Source organism: Micropterus dolomieu, linkage group LG04 (assembly GCF_021292245.1).
Source record: "Micropterus dolomieu isolate WLL.071019.BEF.003 ecotype Adirondacks linkage group LG04, ASM2129224v1, whole genome shotgun sequence".
Classification (NCBI taxonomy): domain Eukaryota; kingdom Metazoa; phylum Chordata; class Actinopteri; order Centrarchiformes; family Centrarchidae; genus Micropterus; species Micropterus dolomieu.
In genome coordinates, this window is record NC_060153.1 from 28,758,306 (window position 1) to 28,776,652 (window position 18,347).

The following is an 18,347-nucleotide window of genomic DNA, read 5'->3' on the forward strand; positions in this document are numbered from 1 at the left end:
GTAAAACTTATCCTGCGATCCCGCTGGTGGGAGGCTTTTTTAGGACCGGTGGGGGCAGGGCGGCAGCGAGAGGGGGGGGTAGGGGGGTTAGACTGTCCATTTGCCTTTTATAGCTGCCCACTCCAGTAGCAAGAGAGAGAAAAAGAGAAAGAGAGGGGGGGGGGGGGGGGGGGGGGGGAGCGACAGCACAGACTAACTGAACACTAGACGCACATGTATGCAAACACACACATCAACACACACTGAGACCCTGTTGAGGGTGCAGGCAAGAGGATGTTGTTTGAACAATATTTCGGCCGCAGATGCACATACGTGTGTGTGTTGGGCATTTGGGGTTGATTAAAGGGGAACAGCGCTGATGCGTTCTCTGCCGTTTAGGTTTTTATGGATCCAAATGTTGGTTAGACCACATCAATTTATCGTGTGTCACGTCAAATAAGAATAATAATGAAAAGAATAATAATGGGAGGGTGGGGGAGAGAAGTGTATTCTGTGTGTGAGAGTGAAAGGGCTGTTTTTTCTCTCTGTGCACTCAGGATTGAGAGGACAAGTGAGGGAGAGTGTATATAAGCTTGTGTGCCTGAGTAAGAGAGAACTAGAGAGAGAGACAGAGGGAGACAGAGGCAGAGAGCTTTAGCCTGGCTGTTCTCCGCTGTGCCTTTCAGCTCCTCTCTCACTGTAGAAAGAGGCGTGTCCATGGACCAGTATAAAGTCCAAGGAGAGCCACTCGTGTTTAGCCATTCTCAGGATCGAGTCCTTTGCACTGCGCACCAGCAAGAGGAGGAAACTGCAGCTGTTACTTAAAACACGGTCTTTTGATGACCTGCTTTGCCTTTGGACACTTGTAGACCAGATTTTTTTGGTGCTTCATTAGAGGGCGGGCGAGCCTGTGGACTCAAACTTGAAGAGAGAGCAAGACTCACCTGAACACAGTGGTGGATATCCTTCCTGCAACTGTTCATTCCAACACAACAAAAACTAGTTCTTATCACCACTACATTTGCCAGCCGATCACGAGATCACGAGCAGGCTCCAGTTTCTGCGCTGTGAAATTGAATCAGAGGAACGGAGAGCCAATACAGCAGAGGCATTGTGTCCCTGCAATTGAAACACTAACCAGCTGAAAATATCAAAGACCGTCTGGGACAAAGCTTTCCTCTCTTGTTGGTATAAGATCTGCTGTTGAAGTAGAAAGTGATCAAAAGCCGCACAACACTCAAGAGAGGAGAGGGGAAGCAAAGGGGATCATACACGAGGGCAAAGGATTGCGTGCAGGTGCCGGGGCTGCCATGGTGCGTGGAGGTGGTGTGGCAGTAGCTCCCTCCTGCTGGGGCCTTTGGGCGTTTGGCACCCTGTCGCTGGTGGCGCTGTGCTTATCGGACCAGGCCATCCGCTGCCCGGTGTGCTCCGAGGAGAGGCTGGCCAGCTGCCATCTGCCGGAAGGTTGCGAGGAGACGGTGCGGGAGCCCGGCTGCGGCTGCTGCCCCACCTGCGCCCTGCCTAAGGGGACTCACTGCGGCGTCTACTCTCCCCGATGTGGCACGGGCCTCCGCTGCTACCCGCCGCGCGGCGTGGAGAGGCCACTGCACTCACTGATGCACGGTCAGGGGGTGTGCACCGATGAGAGAGAGGTGGAGGAGAACTCAGGTGAGAGCGAAGGGGTCAGAGTCTCTGTGTGAACTGATGACGAATACACTTCTTTACACCGGGCACTTCTCCCTTTTAATTATTGTCAATTACAATTAGGCTCCCAGCACCAAACACACACACATCTCTGCAAATGTTTATGCTCTCGAAGTAGGAAACTGTCAGCCACAGATGACCAGGTCTCTCCAAACCTGGACCGGCGTATCTACATCCCTCTTGCTCTGTGGACGCATGGCTGAGCAGAGCAGAATATTTTCTGTCTCCGCTCACTGGGCCTTACCTGAGCTGGGCAGGGTCAGGGTTTGGGGGTGGGGGTCTAGGGGGTGGGGCGGTGACAATGTGCTGCTTGTTTACCCTAATCTCAGCTAAGCCCCGAACCAGAGCATGCACACACACCAGCTCCTCACGCATGGCCTGATGGGAGAGCCCACACAGTCCCTCTGCTGTCTTGCGGCCGCTCGCTGTGAAAGGGGCCCTGCTGTAAGACGCAGAGCAGGCTTCAGAGGAGAGCGCTGTGGAGATAGCCGGGGTGGGCGTGTGTGTATGAGCTTGTACTGCATGTGTCTGCGCTTTCTATGACATCTGGCATGCAAGGAGTTTACCTGTTTTGGTGAAGGAATCGTGCATTTGGTTAATGCAGTGACCAATGCGCTAACAATTCACCTTCCCAGCAACCTCTGGGGGTGCAATTACCTCATCATGCCTTTGTTAAACTGAGATCTTGCAGGTAGTCGTGTAGTGCAGGCGGTGAAATGCATTGTGGTGGTACTGAGAATGTGAGTCAGCGTGTGTGTGTCTGTGTGCGTGTGTTTGTAATGGGAGGAGGTAATAAAAGCTGCTGTATGAAATGACTGTAATGGAGTGTTGCCAGTCTGGGGCTATTAGAGCTCTCTGCAATCAGTAATTCACTTGGTGCTCTTTCATAGACGCCCCCATTCCTCCTTCTGCTTGTGCAGATGTCTAACTCGTCTTCTACTGTCGATGTCTCTATCACACTCCTCTGGGCCGGCTTCTCATTCTCCTCTTTGTTCTTGCATTCCTTTTGCGAAGAGGAAAGTCTGTTTCCACTTTCACACAGCGGGATGTCTAATCCTGGATGTCTCATCTGCATATCCAGTTCCAGTTCACTGCGTCCACTGTTTTGTCTTCCTCTGCTTTCCTCAAAGGGAGGGGTGTTGATTTCCATTATGCCATATGAGACAATTGTAATAATGTGTCTCAGACTTGGTGGTTGTTTCATTTGTCCAAAGATGATCAACTAACTGGCCCGGCGCTGCTGAGCTCAGGCTCCCAGACAGTTACTGGTAATGGCAGTAGGCTATCTGCTGATGCCAGAACACCAAAGATTTGGATCAACTTAGCTAACACAAAACTCCCAGGACACTCATCTTCATTGCAGCATCTGTTTCCCCTGGCCCTGGGTGCACAAACCCCCCACCCCCACCCCCCAGCCCTAACAAGCCTTTGAGCACATCGCCCTCCGAGTCCAGCTCCTTCATGAGGATGAGCTCATCGGCACTCTAGCTGCCAAGCCTGAAATGAGAGCCTTCTGCTCTCTGTGCAGGGCCAGCATAGGTTAGGCCGGCACATAGCATGACTAACTGGAATCAGAAAGACGAGGAAAGCTGTTTGGAGCATGATAAAAACAGAGGGCTGTCTCAGCTTGGCCCGGCTGTGCTCCCTGAACATTATTTCTGCTCTTTGATGCAGTGTTGTCCGATCAGCTGGCCCGGAACTGGGTTATAGTGCACTGGGGGGAGTCTCGGGTCCTTTCTCCGGGGCGGGGCGGCAGTAGATGGAACATTTAGGAAAGTTCATAAGTTTTGTTTTTGGTGTTCTGTAATCTGAGCGCTGAGTTCTGTTTGCCTCCACACTCCTTCTCACCCCTGGAGTCTGTCATAACAAAGCAGGAAAGCTTTGCCCAATAAATCTCACTGTAAATCAATTCTTCTGGGCAGCAGCTCAGATCTGCTGTGTAAGAATGTTCAATGTAAACCATGGCAGCGGAGAGACAATCAGAAAGGCACGGGGGAGAGGCGAAGAACAACTCCAGTCACAAGCAGGAGATTTCCTTTGTGGCGCATTACTCCGTACTTATGCATTATTAAACACGGGGGTGCATCTCCTGAATACATGTCTGACACTGCCCCACTCCTAGCAACAGCGAACATGCTAGATAAAAATAGAAGAGGGTTTTTAAAAACCAAGAGAATTCATAATGAAAAGGACCCTGGGATAGAGACAGATCTTGACAGCCCAATGAAGGGAATTTAGGGTGTAACAGCTCTGCATCTAGATACTGCAAGATAACACTTGCATCACAAAAACTTGTGCTGCCATTGTGAGTTCATGTTTAAGCCTAGTTGCTAACTACTAATTGAAAAAGTAATGCATTAATGCATCAGGCTGGCAAGAGTTATGAGCTATAAAACCATTCTTTGGTTCAAAACAGTGTTTCTCTCACAAAATGTACCAACCTGAAGGCTATTATTGAAACAAATTTCCATAGCAACAACAAGCACTATACTGCATCTTATGTCAAGGTCTAAGACAGCTTTAGTGCATCTTAATATGCCGTTCCTAGAAAACCTCTCTATCTTAATACTTAGAATAAATCATCATGCGTGTGTTGGGATCTGTCTCGACATTCCTGCCGAGTCTTTCCTGGTGTCATATTCAAATGCTTCCCTCTGACAGTGAAACGGATATTATTTACAAACTGATACAGTTGTCAGACATGAAAAGTCTTACACTTACAGGCACCAAAGGAGTTGCATGAATGAAGCTATAGGTGGAGCCCAGACTTTGTCCAACTATGCACAATTAACTGTGACGCACACAAGACTTTATGAAAGCAGCATGCTAACCTAGATTTTCCTTTCTCCTACGGCCAACGACTCCTCAGCACGTTTTGCTAAGGTGGGAACTGGTTAAAGATGTGGACGCATTTTTCAGGGTGATATATGAGGATTTTCCCAAACCTCTTTCGGCAGATGTCCCTTAATGTTGTGTATTTGCTTTCTTTTGGTTGTGCAGCACATTTGTACAGCTGGGACTCTTATGCAGGAGTAAATGTGATTAGCTAATTGCTGTCCTCCATGGGACAGGGACCCCCTTCTAGTGTTGGAGCGGAGATATACATAAACAATCCAACTTTGTCCAGGCCATGAAACAGGTCTAATCTGAGGACGACAGTGAATACTCACACGATTTCACACGTGAACCTATTAATTCAGCAATAAAACAGTGAAGCAATCCACAGCTCAATATCTTGATATCTTGAACTGCGATTTTCATGCCTTTCATAAAGATCAAATATTTGTTGTATTTGTTACCAGTGTTCCAGGCAGTAGTCCCCTTCACTTCAATTTCCCCTCCTTGCACTTCTAGTCAAGACACTGATTCTGTTAAAACAAGAACAATCCACTCAAAATTAAGTTAATGATGTAACCCAAAATAGTTTGACCTAATTCACTGCAGCTGCAGGTTTCCCTCTATTCATAGATCTATTCGTCACATGTAGCAGTAGTATTAGTGCAGCAACAAGTGATGGATGGCTAAGATAACCCGGGCTCGCTATCACAGAATTTACTCACAGATCTGCCAAATAAATCTACAAAATAAGTATGGATGGAATCAGGCCTATAGAGCTGTGTCCTTGTGTTAAAGATAACTATAATAGTGCAGTTCAGTTTATGTGGTTGGATAAGTGACGCAAATTCAGATGGCTTTGAAGATGTTTTTATCGAGATAAAAAATAGGATTGCTTCCTGAAAACAGAAGAGACTCAGAGAATCTCAGAGGAGGCAGTGAATGTGGGAAAAGCCTCACACTGAACTTAAGTTCCGAAAACATGTTTTTTTTTTCATACTGCAGTACAATGTTTTGATCCAAAAGATTTTTGTCAGGATAAAGGATAATGTTTATCTGGATGATGAACCATGTGGAAGAGTTTCTGCTCTCTTTTCTGCCTCTGATCCATACCTATCTGTGTGTGTGTGTGTGTGTGTGTGTGTGTTAAAGCTGGCTTATTACAGACATTAACAGAGTTTCAAGCCTTGGACCGAAATAACAGTTTTTCAAAGCACTGCGCCAGGGCAACCAAAGGGTTTTCTTCACTGAAAATGAATAAAACGGCTAGAAAGCTGCCGTGGAAAAAAGTGATGGTGATTTTATGGTTGGCTTCAGTTTCTTGTGGAACTTAGGATTCAAAGCAGGAATGCACATTTTTAATTATATTCAGATTTGTTGCTAATTATTTTCTGCTCCTGAAAGGGTAAATCAAGACTGAATCAAAGAGGGCCATACGCTGCTGCTGTGCTCTCTTTCGATTCAAACTGGCAAACATGCTGCACTTCTGGATGTCTGTTTTGACATCAGCTGAATGGGCAGTAGCCAGAGTAGGCAGCGGCATTCAGTCTTGATTTAATGTTTTATCTTTCCACTGACAAGTGATACCATAAAGACTTCCAAAATTTTCATTAGCCTTCTTACAGCACATGCGGTAAGTCTGCTTACTGCACTAGACATCAACTCTGATGATTAACTGATTCAAAGAAATCTTCTGCCTGGAAACCAGTGATTGGATACTCTGGCAGCATCCAGTGTTGACTGAAAAGAACATTTTTTTGGTAGTAAGCCTAGTTGACTTTGAGCTCGCTGCCACAAACTCTTAAAAAACACCTATTAAAGTTTTACAATATGTTCTTTGGTGAGTTTCCTCCTGAAAGAGTATCCATTTTTTAGAAGATTAGTCTCTGTCAATATGGTATAATCTATTCTATTCATGTGTCAAGGAGAACTTACATCACCACAAAACATGTTTTTCTGTGTGAAAATCACATTTTAAGTCACTTTAGGCAAGTTTTACATACTGACTTTGTTCAAATCAGGCTAATCCCAATGTTTGGGGTTTAAACATTTATGAATAATATAACAGAACAGGAATGCAACTAAACAGTTGCAGTGGTACAGGATGGTATTTAACAGAATGTATTAAATGCAGAATACAAATAGCATATATAAGATTATCTAGATAGATACTAAACTATCTTAGCAATACTGATTGCACCATAAACAAACATTTTAAAGTAACTTAACACCGGGCTGAAAAGCTATGTTTACCTTCCCTCTTTGGTTAAAAGTTTTCTGTGTTTGGTCAGATATGGTTTGTGGTACATCTATACCTGCAGCAGCTGCACCTGTAACCACACCCAACAGTACCTGAAGTACATTCTACACCACTGCAGCATAATGAGAAGTTAAACCACTGGAGGTGACCCAAAACAAGTCTTTCAGCTGCTTTTATATTTCTCTTTTATAGGGATCCTTTAAATTAGTTTTTTTTACACTGTGAAAAAACATTTTAAAAGGGTGTATCTCAGGTTTTTGTACAAATGTCTCACACAGCGGACTGTCCTTTGGCTTAGCTCTAAGTGGAAGTATAAACCACTGGAAAGTACTCTGCCAATCTCGCTGACCATAACTAAATATTTATTTGTGGAGGATATTTGTCTTTGAGGTTTACAAGTTCAGCCTTTAAGCCAGTAACATTGGAATTTGAAATCTGATGCCCCATAATTTTCTTATGTTAGTGTTCTACGGAAAAATATATAAGACTGTATATAGTCAGAAGACGTACTTGTCAGAATGTAGATCAAATTGTGTAACCACAAAATGATATTTTCCTTGGTGGAAAATGAGTTCATCAGGAGTAGAGTGCCGGGCCAATCAGACTGCTCTCTTTCATCCCATAATCAACGTTGCTGATACATCTGGTGACCAGTGTGATGAATATACAGTATTTGCAAGTGCGACGGCAGATATGTGATATGACAAATATTTAACAAGGAACTAGATTGAGCAAGCAATGCAGTTTATTGTCAAATAGATGTGGAATTTGACAGCTAAGAGCTAAAAAAATGTTGCTTTGTGTTCACGCGACTGTATGCTCAATTGATCAGTGCTGTATCACAATAATTATACGCTGTATTGTCCTCACACTAGGCTATTAAAATATGACAAAGAGTCTACGGATGAATTTAAATGATGGATTTAACCTGCTGATTCATAGATAGATAGTGGTCTTTGTTTTGTCTTTATGGATCATGTTGGCTTAGTTTTGGTTTATTAGAATGAACCAAAACACACAAAGATGTAGAGTGTTCCTGACTCTGAGTATGATATGTTTACTCAAGACCTTTCTTTATCTTTGCTGTGCACCTGTGACTGGCAATGAACTTCAACGTATCAGCTCCAGGGCTGATAATGCGCTGAAGGAATTATATTTCTAAAGCCAAATCAAATGAAACCACACAGAGAAGTGGCAACTTCCTCCATGGAGAACAGCAGTGGTAGCAAACAGGACACGCCACCCCTGACCCACTTCTAAATCACTTTGGCTCGCCCTACGAAAGAGCGTGGAATCGGAAAAGTGTGAACTGGCAAAAGAGGAGAAAGAACAACTTGGAACGAAGGAAACAGCTGAAACCCTGGTGGCTCTTGTGGAAGAAAGTGCTGATGAGCAAGGCTTAACGGCAACAAGACTAAAAATACAAACAGCCAAGAGACACTTCCTCCCAGACAAGCCAAGCCAAGCAAGATAACTGTCTATGAAGTTTAGAGAAACCTGGTCACCTTCCAACTCCTGTCACCGAGTTGTAGAAAATTTTTTAGTCATCACCAAAAAATGGTCCAGGGTCAACATCCTGAATACAGCAGGGCCAGGAAAAAAAATCCTGTACTGGTTTGGATGTGGGTTTGTGTCATCATGCATTGTAGACCCGAGAAAAGGCTGCACACTGCACACGATTAAGGAGGCTACTGACCCACCTTCATTGTCTCTTAGCCAACCGCAATTAACTGGATGCCTGGCAGTGACCCTAGATATTAACCAGAGCTCCGGCTTGGTTCAATGATCAGAGCGAGAACAGCTTCAAAATGGTAAAGCCGCAGTTCGAAGTGCTTTGATTCCAGTGCCAATCTGTAAAATACCATGGGTTATGAGAAGAATGGGTAAAATGCTGCCAAGTCTTACAAGCCAGGCAACATGCATGTGCACAAAGAAAGACACACATAACCTTCATCTCTCAGTTTGCCCATTGTGTATACCCCCATCACCATCCAGCGCACACACACACACACACACACACACACACACACAGTTGTGCCCACTTGTGACAATGCAAATACCCTCTAACAACCTCCATCTGGCACTGACTGAGGTTGTTGTGGAAGGGTGGAGAATTAAGAGGGAGGGGGGGCATTTCCTGAGGAAGCAGCTGGCTGCCTGCAGGGCCACAGAACTGCAGGATTACAGGGATGCAAAGGTGAATGTGGCACAGACCACATTGTAAAGAGGGTGGCAGAACAGGGGTGGGATCATTTACGAAGCCTCAGCGCTCGTGGCATGGCTGTGGTACTGTAGTTGAAAAGTACCAGGCTGAGAGCTGAGGTACAGATTACCCCCCAGAGCTGGATCGTGGATTTGTCCTTGAGGTTAACCTGGCCTCATTTTTAGCCTACATCTCACCACGTTCAGCTGTATGGGATGTTATGTATATAGACAAGGAGGAGTAGCAGAACATCTCCTGCTCTATATCTGACACCCAAGCAAATCATTAAAATAATGGATGTTGCCTTAAATAATTCTCATATAATTAAATGTGATATTATTACGTTGCACTGACAATCATGCCAATAAAAGCCCTAAAAATGTTTCTTATTAATACTTTTGACAGTACACTGTTCTCCTTTCCTGCTGAATTAAAGGAACTTTCTGCATTGTTCCTTGTCCTTTAGCGATGGACAGGCAGGATGAGATCATCCCTGAGCACCCAAACAACAGCAATATCCGATGCAGCCCACAAGATAAGCGCTGCATACAGAAGACCCTGGCCCGACACCCTTCGAAATCCACAAATCAGAGAAGCAACACGGCCAGGGAGGAGACCAAGGCGGCGCTGGTGAGAGAAACGATCTTCTGACATCTTATCGGTTTAACAGAAAAAAACAAAACCAGGCAATCACTTCTGGAGCACATGCCTCCGCCACAGCAGGTGTTTTACATTAAGGCTTTATAGTTCGAAAGCCATGGGCATAACAGTCAGGTTATAAATTGTACAAATTAGTTATTTACAGACCATAACATTTAATTTGGGTCTTGGGAAATAAAACACAGGTGCACATTGACATCAACATTCAATTTACTGTTTTAACACTGGCAAGAGCAGGACCATTGCATCTCTATTAATCAGTAACAGGCTGTTTTTTTCCACATTTCATGTAACACAAAAATGTGTTGTGCTGTGAATGCACACTAATGCCACGGTGTTGCTTATGGTGGCTTCCCAGCCAGTTAGGTTTACTGAATACTTTGGATATTTATGTTTTTAAATACTTTTTTTTTTATCTTTGTGGGAATGCAGTTGGATTGGCTGTGCAGATCAAATAAACTGCCAGAATGATGCATTCAGATGCAATCATTAGTTGGCTCATTAATTGAATTGAAGCGTTATTTGCAGATACATCTGCATGCAAAACAATGTAAAGGTGTTGATATTTCACTGTCAATTTAAATATGTGTGTTGTTGAGTTTAACGATCCATAACTGCACTTTGTGTTGCACAATAACAATTATAAATAAATTATGATAGCAAAATGCATGTTTGCTTGGTATTTATTTTCTACTTTAAAATCACATTATTACTTTAGACACTGCAGATGTATTCATTACTTTTCATGACTTACTGAAATGATATCTTAACGTATGGTGGTTGAGTTTTAGATTAGATTTTAACTCTCATGATTTTCTTAGACATTTTAAAGATTAGAGATAATTATTTGGCATTCTTTCTAACACCGCGGTTTTCTCACACTACTGCAAATGTCTACATTCAGCTACATCTGGAACAGTGCTGATGTGAGCAAACATCAAACCAGAAATTATTTCTCCTACAGGCTCCATGTCGTGCTGAGCTACAGCGAGCGCTGGACAGACTGGCATCAAACACCCGCACACATGATGATCTCTTCACAATCCCTATACCCAACTGTGACAAGAACGGAGATTTCCATGCTAAACAGGTCTGTGATTTCAAGCACACACTCGTTATGAGCTTTATTAAATTACTGAGCAGACCACTATTTGGCCATGTGTGTGAATCTCTACTATTAAGCCAATATAAATAAAAATGCCTCTTTATACTTCAAATAGTTCCCTTGAAACCACATCAGGAATTTGTGGGCCAAAACATGTCTGCAGACGATGAAATATTGTCTCACTAGTTCAAGATCAACTCAAAAGTGTCTCCAAGCAGACTGTCATGGTGATGCCAAGCCTTTATTTTTCTAAGCTCACATGAGAAGTGATTTACGTTCAGAATCCAACAGTTGAACTGCGTGTGTAAAATGGTTTCCCCTAAACTGTTGGACAATAATCACTTTATTGCTGTGATGGATGCAATTAGCTTTTGGATGCAATTGCTTTTTTTTTTTGTTATTCTGCCTTTGCAAGATTGGGCAACTATGCAGATAAGGGTGAGAGAATCAGAGAACATAGAAATAGAGATAAGACTGCTCTGAGTTGTGTATGCAATCAAAGCAGCAGACGCAGAGTCAGATAAAAGGAAAGCTTTGCTAAAGCAACAGCCGTCAAGTCTGAGTTATGCTGATTGTGTAACATGGTTAAAGTATCTTTGTCTGCTCAGATTCGCAGGCATCTGTTTACTGTTTAACTAAACGCGCACTGTGATAAAACCTATCGGGAAGTAAAGCACAGGTCATGAGGGACAACTGGGGATCATTTCATGGCATGGTTGAGATTTTTAACTGGTCTTTTTGAAGCAGTAAATCACAACAGAATCACACAATAGATTTTGTATTACGGGAATTCTTAAAAGTTCACAGAAGGAATCAGAATGAAATTATGATTTTTATTCTCTCAACACTTCTCACAGTTTCTTTAAGGCAACTTAAAGTGCTTGTTTGTAATGTTTAATGTATGATTCTGCTTTTGGGTAAGTTGACAACATTCTTTTAATGTGGTCTGGTGCTAAATGTTTTACCTGACAAACTCCAGTCATTTGACCGTTTATGCAGGAAAAAGCCAAGTGCTGCAAAACAATGAAAACATCTTTAAAGACTAAAAGCAGGTCTGATGTCATCTCAGAGAATGAATACCCTGCCAACAGAGCCTTAACTACTCTTTCAAGATATTCAAACTAGTCTGTAACCTCTAACCTAGTGCTCAGTTTTATACAAACCAGAATTAAATTATTCTTGGAGGCAGCAAGCTGTACACACAACTCTGATAAATTAAACGTTTACTGGTGAATATGTTATCAAATGTTTGCTTATTGCATTCCTTGGGAGTCGTGTTTGTGTCCACCAGGTGAGCGTAAGTCAAATACACACTCTCTTTTTAGCTCTGTTTAGGTCTCCACCTACTCCAGAGGGAAATATCTGTCTCTTCAGCTGCTAAATGCTGCACTATGTTCACCAGCTAGTCGCTAACGTTGTCAGTGTGCCATTTGGTTCTGGGCAGGCAATGTGCAGAGGGTTACCTGCTACTGAAACCGCACTAATGAGGATGGCGAGAGTAAACCAAAACAGCAAAGCTGTGAGCAGTAAAACTAAAATATTGATTTAAAAATACTAAAGCTCTGTAAAGCTTAGGGGAACTTCAGAGTCGAGTGATAAGTGTCTGTTGATTTATCATTCTGCGTGACACCTTTAACATTACATTTAATTCATCAATAATATAAAAAAGATTTTTTACAGCACCTTTATTATTTGAACCTGTAGTTGAATAAGCTGTTATATGTAACTAGAATATCCCATATATCTTGTATGCCCACAGTGCCATCCCGCACGTGATGGTCAGCGGGGAAAGTGCTGGTGTGTGGACCAGAAGACGGGCATGAGGCTGCCGGGGCCTCTGGAGCTGCGAGGGGATCTAGACTGCCACCAGTTAATGACTGCTACCCTGAGGGATTGAGGAGTGAGGAGTAGCGGTGGGGGTGCAGGAGCAGCTGAATTCTACTGGTGCTTATTAGTAGAACTACATGAGGAAAGGACTTTGCTCTAAAGCCTCGATTCACCTGAGGCCAACGGTACTTGAGCTTGCGCAACAAAAAGGAAACCATTGAATTGAGTTCTTTTGCTATTTTGTTTCTGTGTGTGAGAGTATGTGATCTTTTGAGCACTTGTTGTGTATTGTTTCTACTATGTGAACTTAAGGCAGATAGTCTTAAGACACATGCGCTTTAAAGTAACAGGTGGCCGAAAAAACCCCCTTCCACAGATAACAGTTGTAGTTGTCTTTGTTAGAGAGCAAATGTGTGGTTTTCTATAGTCTAACTTTAGTGGAATAGTCTTGAAAAGTAAGAACATGCACCAGCCCCACCAGAAAATCAGGCCTGAGATACAAAAGGAGCTGTTAGCATTTGTTTTCTTACTCCTGGAGCACTAGATCAGTTGAATTACAGCAGAATTATCAGATCTGATACCCAAGCTAAATCAGAATTACTGCAAAAGGACAATCCAGAAAGATTAGGATTGCGTACTAGTTTTTCACACAATGTGTGTAATTGGTTGTAACGTATGGCTCTGTCCTATATGTCATTAACCCCACCCATCTGGTAAGTCGGTTTATATAAACCATAAAACATGTTTGCAAAGGTGAAGTCTAGTTTAGTGACAACAAACATAGTGGTATCAATAAAAGATGGGATGAGAACAACTGATGAAATTAAAAAAATAAACAGGGGTAACAAAGAATGTGCAACGATCCTTGAGTTACCAAATGATAAGCCATAGCTTTTCACAACATCAAGACCTAAGTGAAAAGTCAGTTTAGTTTGTCATTATAAAAAATGTATCTGTGAAAGGCCAGAATAGATTTGCTTCATCACCACATGGTTAACTCTGCATCCTCTTCTCTTTGCAACAGGCTCTTTCTAGCATCGTGGTCCAGAAGGACTGGAAGCGTAGCTGGGCTAGAAACTCTGTACAATACTGATAGGATAATCTTATTTTTCCAGCTGGTGCTAAGATGCCAGTGTTACTCTCGTGTTTGTGTGAATATGCTTCAAGATACAGGATTTCTCTCCAAACAGACTGCTTGGCAGAACTTCGGTGGTGCTATATACTGTGCCAAAAAACACACAAAAAAAATGGCTTCTGCACTTTTTGGGCATTATTTAGGATTGGAACAGAAGACTGGGATTTTCAGGAAGTGGAGCAATTAGCATCAGCAAGTGTGAGGATCATCTAAATGTGGGACTATCTGCACTAGCTATTGATAAAGGCTTTCCATGTGTGTTTTCAATGTTGTTGTTAACATATAAAAGTATCACTGAAGCTAACTGGCTGAATGTTCCACTGGCCAGTGTTGTAAAGCTCAAGTGTGATGTGTTTTAAAAGCAGAGTGTAATACATTTCAATGATTAAGCTCCTGGCATCATAGCAGCTTTTACTTAACATAAAGTTTTGAATGGAGGACTCTGAGGTAGCAGTAAAGATAGCGTAATGATTATGTGGAAACCAGAATGTCCTCGGTTAATTTGACAATGCTAGTTTTCAGTTTTCATATTGTCTTTAGAGAATCAAGCTAAACATTAAAGGATTATATTACCAGCCTTAAGTGACATGAGCTACTCATCAAATACTTTAGATACTGGAGGCGAGGCTGGTATTATTCTTAAAGCTATTTGATTGTTCTGGTGTTGTGCATTAGGAGTTCAGGGCAGAGTATCAGGTTTAAGCTAATGCTGGTGTTTGTCACCACCAGATATGGACAGCCTGCTCTATCTGTTCCATGGGAAACGCTGGTTATTATTGACTCAAGCAAAAATTGATGTTGTGCAGGTGGACAGTCATTACAGGTGTTGGTGTCACTTGAGTTCACATGAGGGACAAAGATGGTCCGGAGGGAGAGTCAGGTCATTCCCACACAGAACCACATAAATGTCAACCAAATGACTGGTGTGTAGATTAAAGTGCAGAAATATCAGATATGTAGCAAAAAGTCCATAACGAGACAGACAGTCACAGCTACTGTCCCACAGTAGATTTTGTTTCCACACTCTGATTTTACCTCAACATTAGCTGAGCTTTAATTGGGACTGTTTGAGCACAACATACTGAAGGGAAGTTCATTCATCTTCACACAGAAAATTTGTGCCATGAAAACTATTAATATTACGCGTGTTTTGCACATTTGTCCATAATAAATTTGATCGAGTCTTTTTTCTAAACAGCAGTAGTATATGCATATATAGAATCCGAGAAAAGTAAAATGCGCTACATTTGGTGCTTTTCTCGTTCATTTATTGTGGAAAGTAGTAAGACACTCACTTTCAGGTGTGCACAGCAGTTGCTCACCCCCAGTAATTTTAACTCTAACTGGGGACAGCTGATTTGTCCCCAGAATTAATCAGACAATGTGGTCCCTTATCAGATTGAGGGTTTCTCTAATGTTATCTTCAGTGCATCCTGAAGATACCGAAGGGTGTGAGGGTCAAATTCCGGAGAATTAAAACAATCTTTCTACTTTTTGTATGTACACAGACAAACACAACAACAAGTGTTTTCGTGCACTTTTGCTACAAAACTCACAAATGAAATTAGTATTAGATTATTAGAATTACAAGACATTTTCCATAGATTCACATTATGGTTAATCATAATAAACCATTCACGAATATGATCAAAGCAAAACAAGTGTGAAATAAATTTTGTAGGTTTTTTCTTGTCTCTGTGTTGGCCTAGTTATTCTGTCATATATAAAGATATTCCACAGTTTTGGTCCCCAGTTATGAACAACACTTCATACTGCGAGGATGTAGGATACATCTAATCACTGGAGCCAATGGTCAATTGTATTGTCACCTGATGAACACTTTTACATGTCACCACAGAAGGAAATGTATCCAAAGGTAGTTCAGCAAAACACAGACAGACGGACATATCGTAGATCATTGCTACAGCTTAAAAAGATCAAAAACCAAATATCCTAAAAAAACGTTCCAAAGACTACAAGCACAGTATCAGGAGACAGCAATACTCATTCAGTGAGCTGCGTGCACACAAACAAGTTCCAGCTAAATCTTATCATACATCAATTAATGAAGTGTTACTAAGCAAATTTAAACACATATCTCTGTTCAATAATAGTAATCTTTGAGAGAAAAGGCAAATGGTTTTGTCTTTGATTTTGTAAAGGCCTTCTAACTACATAAACTGTGTATTTAAGCTATAGTATGTTGCTTGATCTCTAACTTTGCTGTACTGAACTTTAATTGCATTTCTTGAGAATAGACTGTTCCTGTTGCCTTTGATATTATCTATTAATGTGTAGAGGATATGAAATAATGTTGCATGCGTACAAATGGACTGGGGTTGGAAATAGCTATGGTCTTGTGTATCTTGTCCAAAACAGGGCCGTTATACTCAAACACTGAAGTGATCAAAGAATATATAGAGTTTCAATTAAATGATCAGTTACATTGTAAATGTTTATGTACACATCAATTAAAACACTTTAGGAACTACAATGTTGTTGGTGTTGCTGTTATTATTAGCAACCGTAGTAATAGTAGCAGTAGCATTGGACATTTTAGCAATGCTGATATGCAGAGTAATTAACTAATTAATTAAGAGGTACCGGAGAAAGTTAGATGCATGTAAGTTGGTGTGTGTGTGTGTGTGTAAGGATATAGGGAAAAGAGAGAGAGAGAGGAAAGGGAGAAGAAAAATAAATAGAGAATGAGTAAATAAACAGAGTTGGGGGTCTCCAACGGGACGAAGAAGAGTGGAGGTAGAGCCGAAACAGGTCAGGACAGCGTTTCATTTGTTTATCCTCTTCTAATTTATTTGCACTTTCTTTTGTGTTGTTGGCCAATAAGTCAAAAGAAGTGCCATAAGTTGAACATTGGTGACAGGCTTTTCTCTCTATTAAAAATGCATTTAATTTTAACTATTAATATTTGGTTGCCTACGTCACACACCACTTCATATAATGTTTATTTTAGTTCAGAGTTTTAAAGGCTGATTTATATAAAACGTACTGTTACATTTGCTATTTTGGTTAAGTGTTAGATAAGCTGTAGACTTTTCCGCAAAGTTTTTTGGTCACCAAATCTTCTGAATTTCTACATTAGAGATCCTCATGAAAAATGTTGGTTCATGTAATGTTTTTATGTTACAATATTATAGAAGGGTACGTTGTTACTAGACTTTTAAACTATCAAATATTGGTCAGGCTCTAGTAGTGGTAGCTGTAGCAATGGTAGCAGCAGCATTATCAGAGGAAGCAATGATACGTGACTTCTAAATGCTTACAAGTGATTTGTTGGCTATGTGAAGTACAGTCCAACTTGGAGCTCCAAATTAGCTAAGAGTACCTAAAGCAGCTCCAGCTCTGCGCCCAACTCAAACAGGCCACAGACCTTTGAATAAAAGGTTGTAAGTGCTTGACTACACAATAACCTGTGTTCCATGCACTGCACATCAAAATTTACGATGACCGACATTTGTGAGAATACCTCAGATCTCATCAGTCTACCTGTTTCTTTCATCAAATGGTAAAGAGGTAAAATTAAGAGGCAGAAAATGAAACATTTACAGTGGATATTTACAGTCTGCGAATATGTTTATGAATATGAAACCAACCACGTCAGCAGGACGATGTCATTTGCACAGTTTATACATACATGTTGCTTTGAAATCGAGTACTGTACGCCGCCTATCGTGAATGCTGGTTAGACAGACAGGTTAATGATAATACTCAAGGCCAGGGCCAGGTCCAGGTCCAGGGAATACCTCTGGGATGATACATCATAATAATCTGACTACAGCAGCTTCTAAAAATACCTCCACCATCCACCACTAGAGTAAACTTTCAAGTCTGCTTAGTTCCACTGCCTGAGTCTATTTTGGAGAGCTCTACAGGCTTAATAAGAACTGGGTCTGAATCTGCATTAAAGGAACAGCTTTACGGGTTTCCGTCTGGTTGATTCAAAATGTCACAGGCCCTGTTCTGCCCCTGGGCATGCATGGGAGGCCCTGTGTGAGTGTCTGTGTTAAGCCTGCACAGTAGCTTACAGGAGGCATGTGACCTCCACCCTACCTTCAGATGTACTCCATCACAGGTGTCCGACGCCCTGCCCTGTGCGTGCATGTGTGTGTGGAATCTGCAGCCCGTCCCATCCACACAGCTTTCTGGCCATGGCCTGGTGAACGAAAAGAAGATGAAGCACCACACCTGCAGGCAAGATCACAACAGTGTCTACATGCATATTATACAGGATGCAGGTCAAGCAGAAATAAAATAAGCTCTCAAGTGTGCAGTGTAAACAGACAGAACTGGGGTCACAATGAACACAATCAATTAACAAATCCAAAACAAGTACTATTCAGGTTGAATGGGCAGAGATGTAGGCTAAATCCTACAGGCTTTGGATTGTTATCTTTAGGGAACACACTATTACAACTATTGACCTGGGCGGCTCTCAGACAATGTGAACAAGAATGCAAAGTATTTCAGTTCTCACAACAAGGGAGCAGCAGAATAGGGCAACCTTGATTTTCTCAAAAGCTTAGTAGCCTGTGAAGCGTCCATAATGCAACTTGCGGTGTGGTGACATAATAAGTAATTCCACCTTTTAAAAAAATATTATAACCCGAGATTATTATCTTGT

General features: G+C 42.0%; 2 protein-coding genes across 6 annotated transcripts in view; one reads left to right on the forward strand and one right to left on the reverse strand.

Moving 5' to 3' along the window:
• Positions 1–18,347, reverse strand: part of LOC123969371 (zinc finger protein Aiolos-like) — a 30,480-nt gene that overhangs the window by 11,120 nt on the left and 1,013 nt on the right. For 4 of the 5 annotated variants that reach the window (XM_046046714.1, XM_046046710.1, XM_046046715.1 and 1 more), the window contains exon 2: positions 17,777–17,911. The gene's annotated coding sequence lies outside the window, so the exon portion shown is untranslated. The remainder of the gene's footprint in view (positions 1–17,776; positions 17,912–18,347) is intronic. The other variant, XM_046046712.1, reaches the window with a different exon arrangement.
• Positions 732–16,202, forward strand: LOC123969386 (insulin-like growth factor-binding protein 4). The gene is made up of 4 exons (XM_046046744.1): positions 732–1,647; positions 9,448–9,611; positions 10,606–10,731; positions 12,506–16,202. The coding sequence occupies exons 1-4, from the start codon at positions 1,290–1,292 to the stop codon at positions 12,641–12,643; spliced, it is 786 nt and encodes a 261-aa protein (XP_045902700.1). The 5' UTR covers positions 732–1,289; the 3' UTR covers positions 12,644–16,202.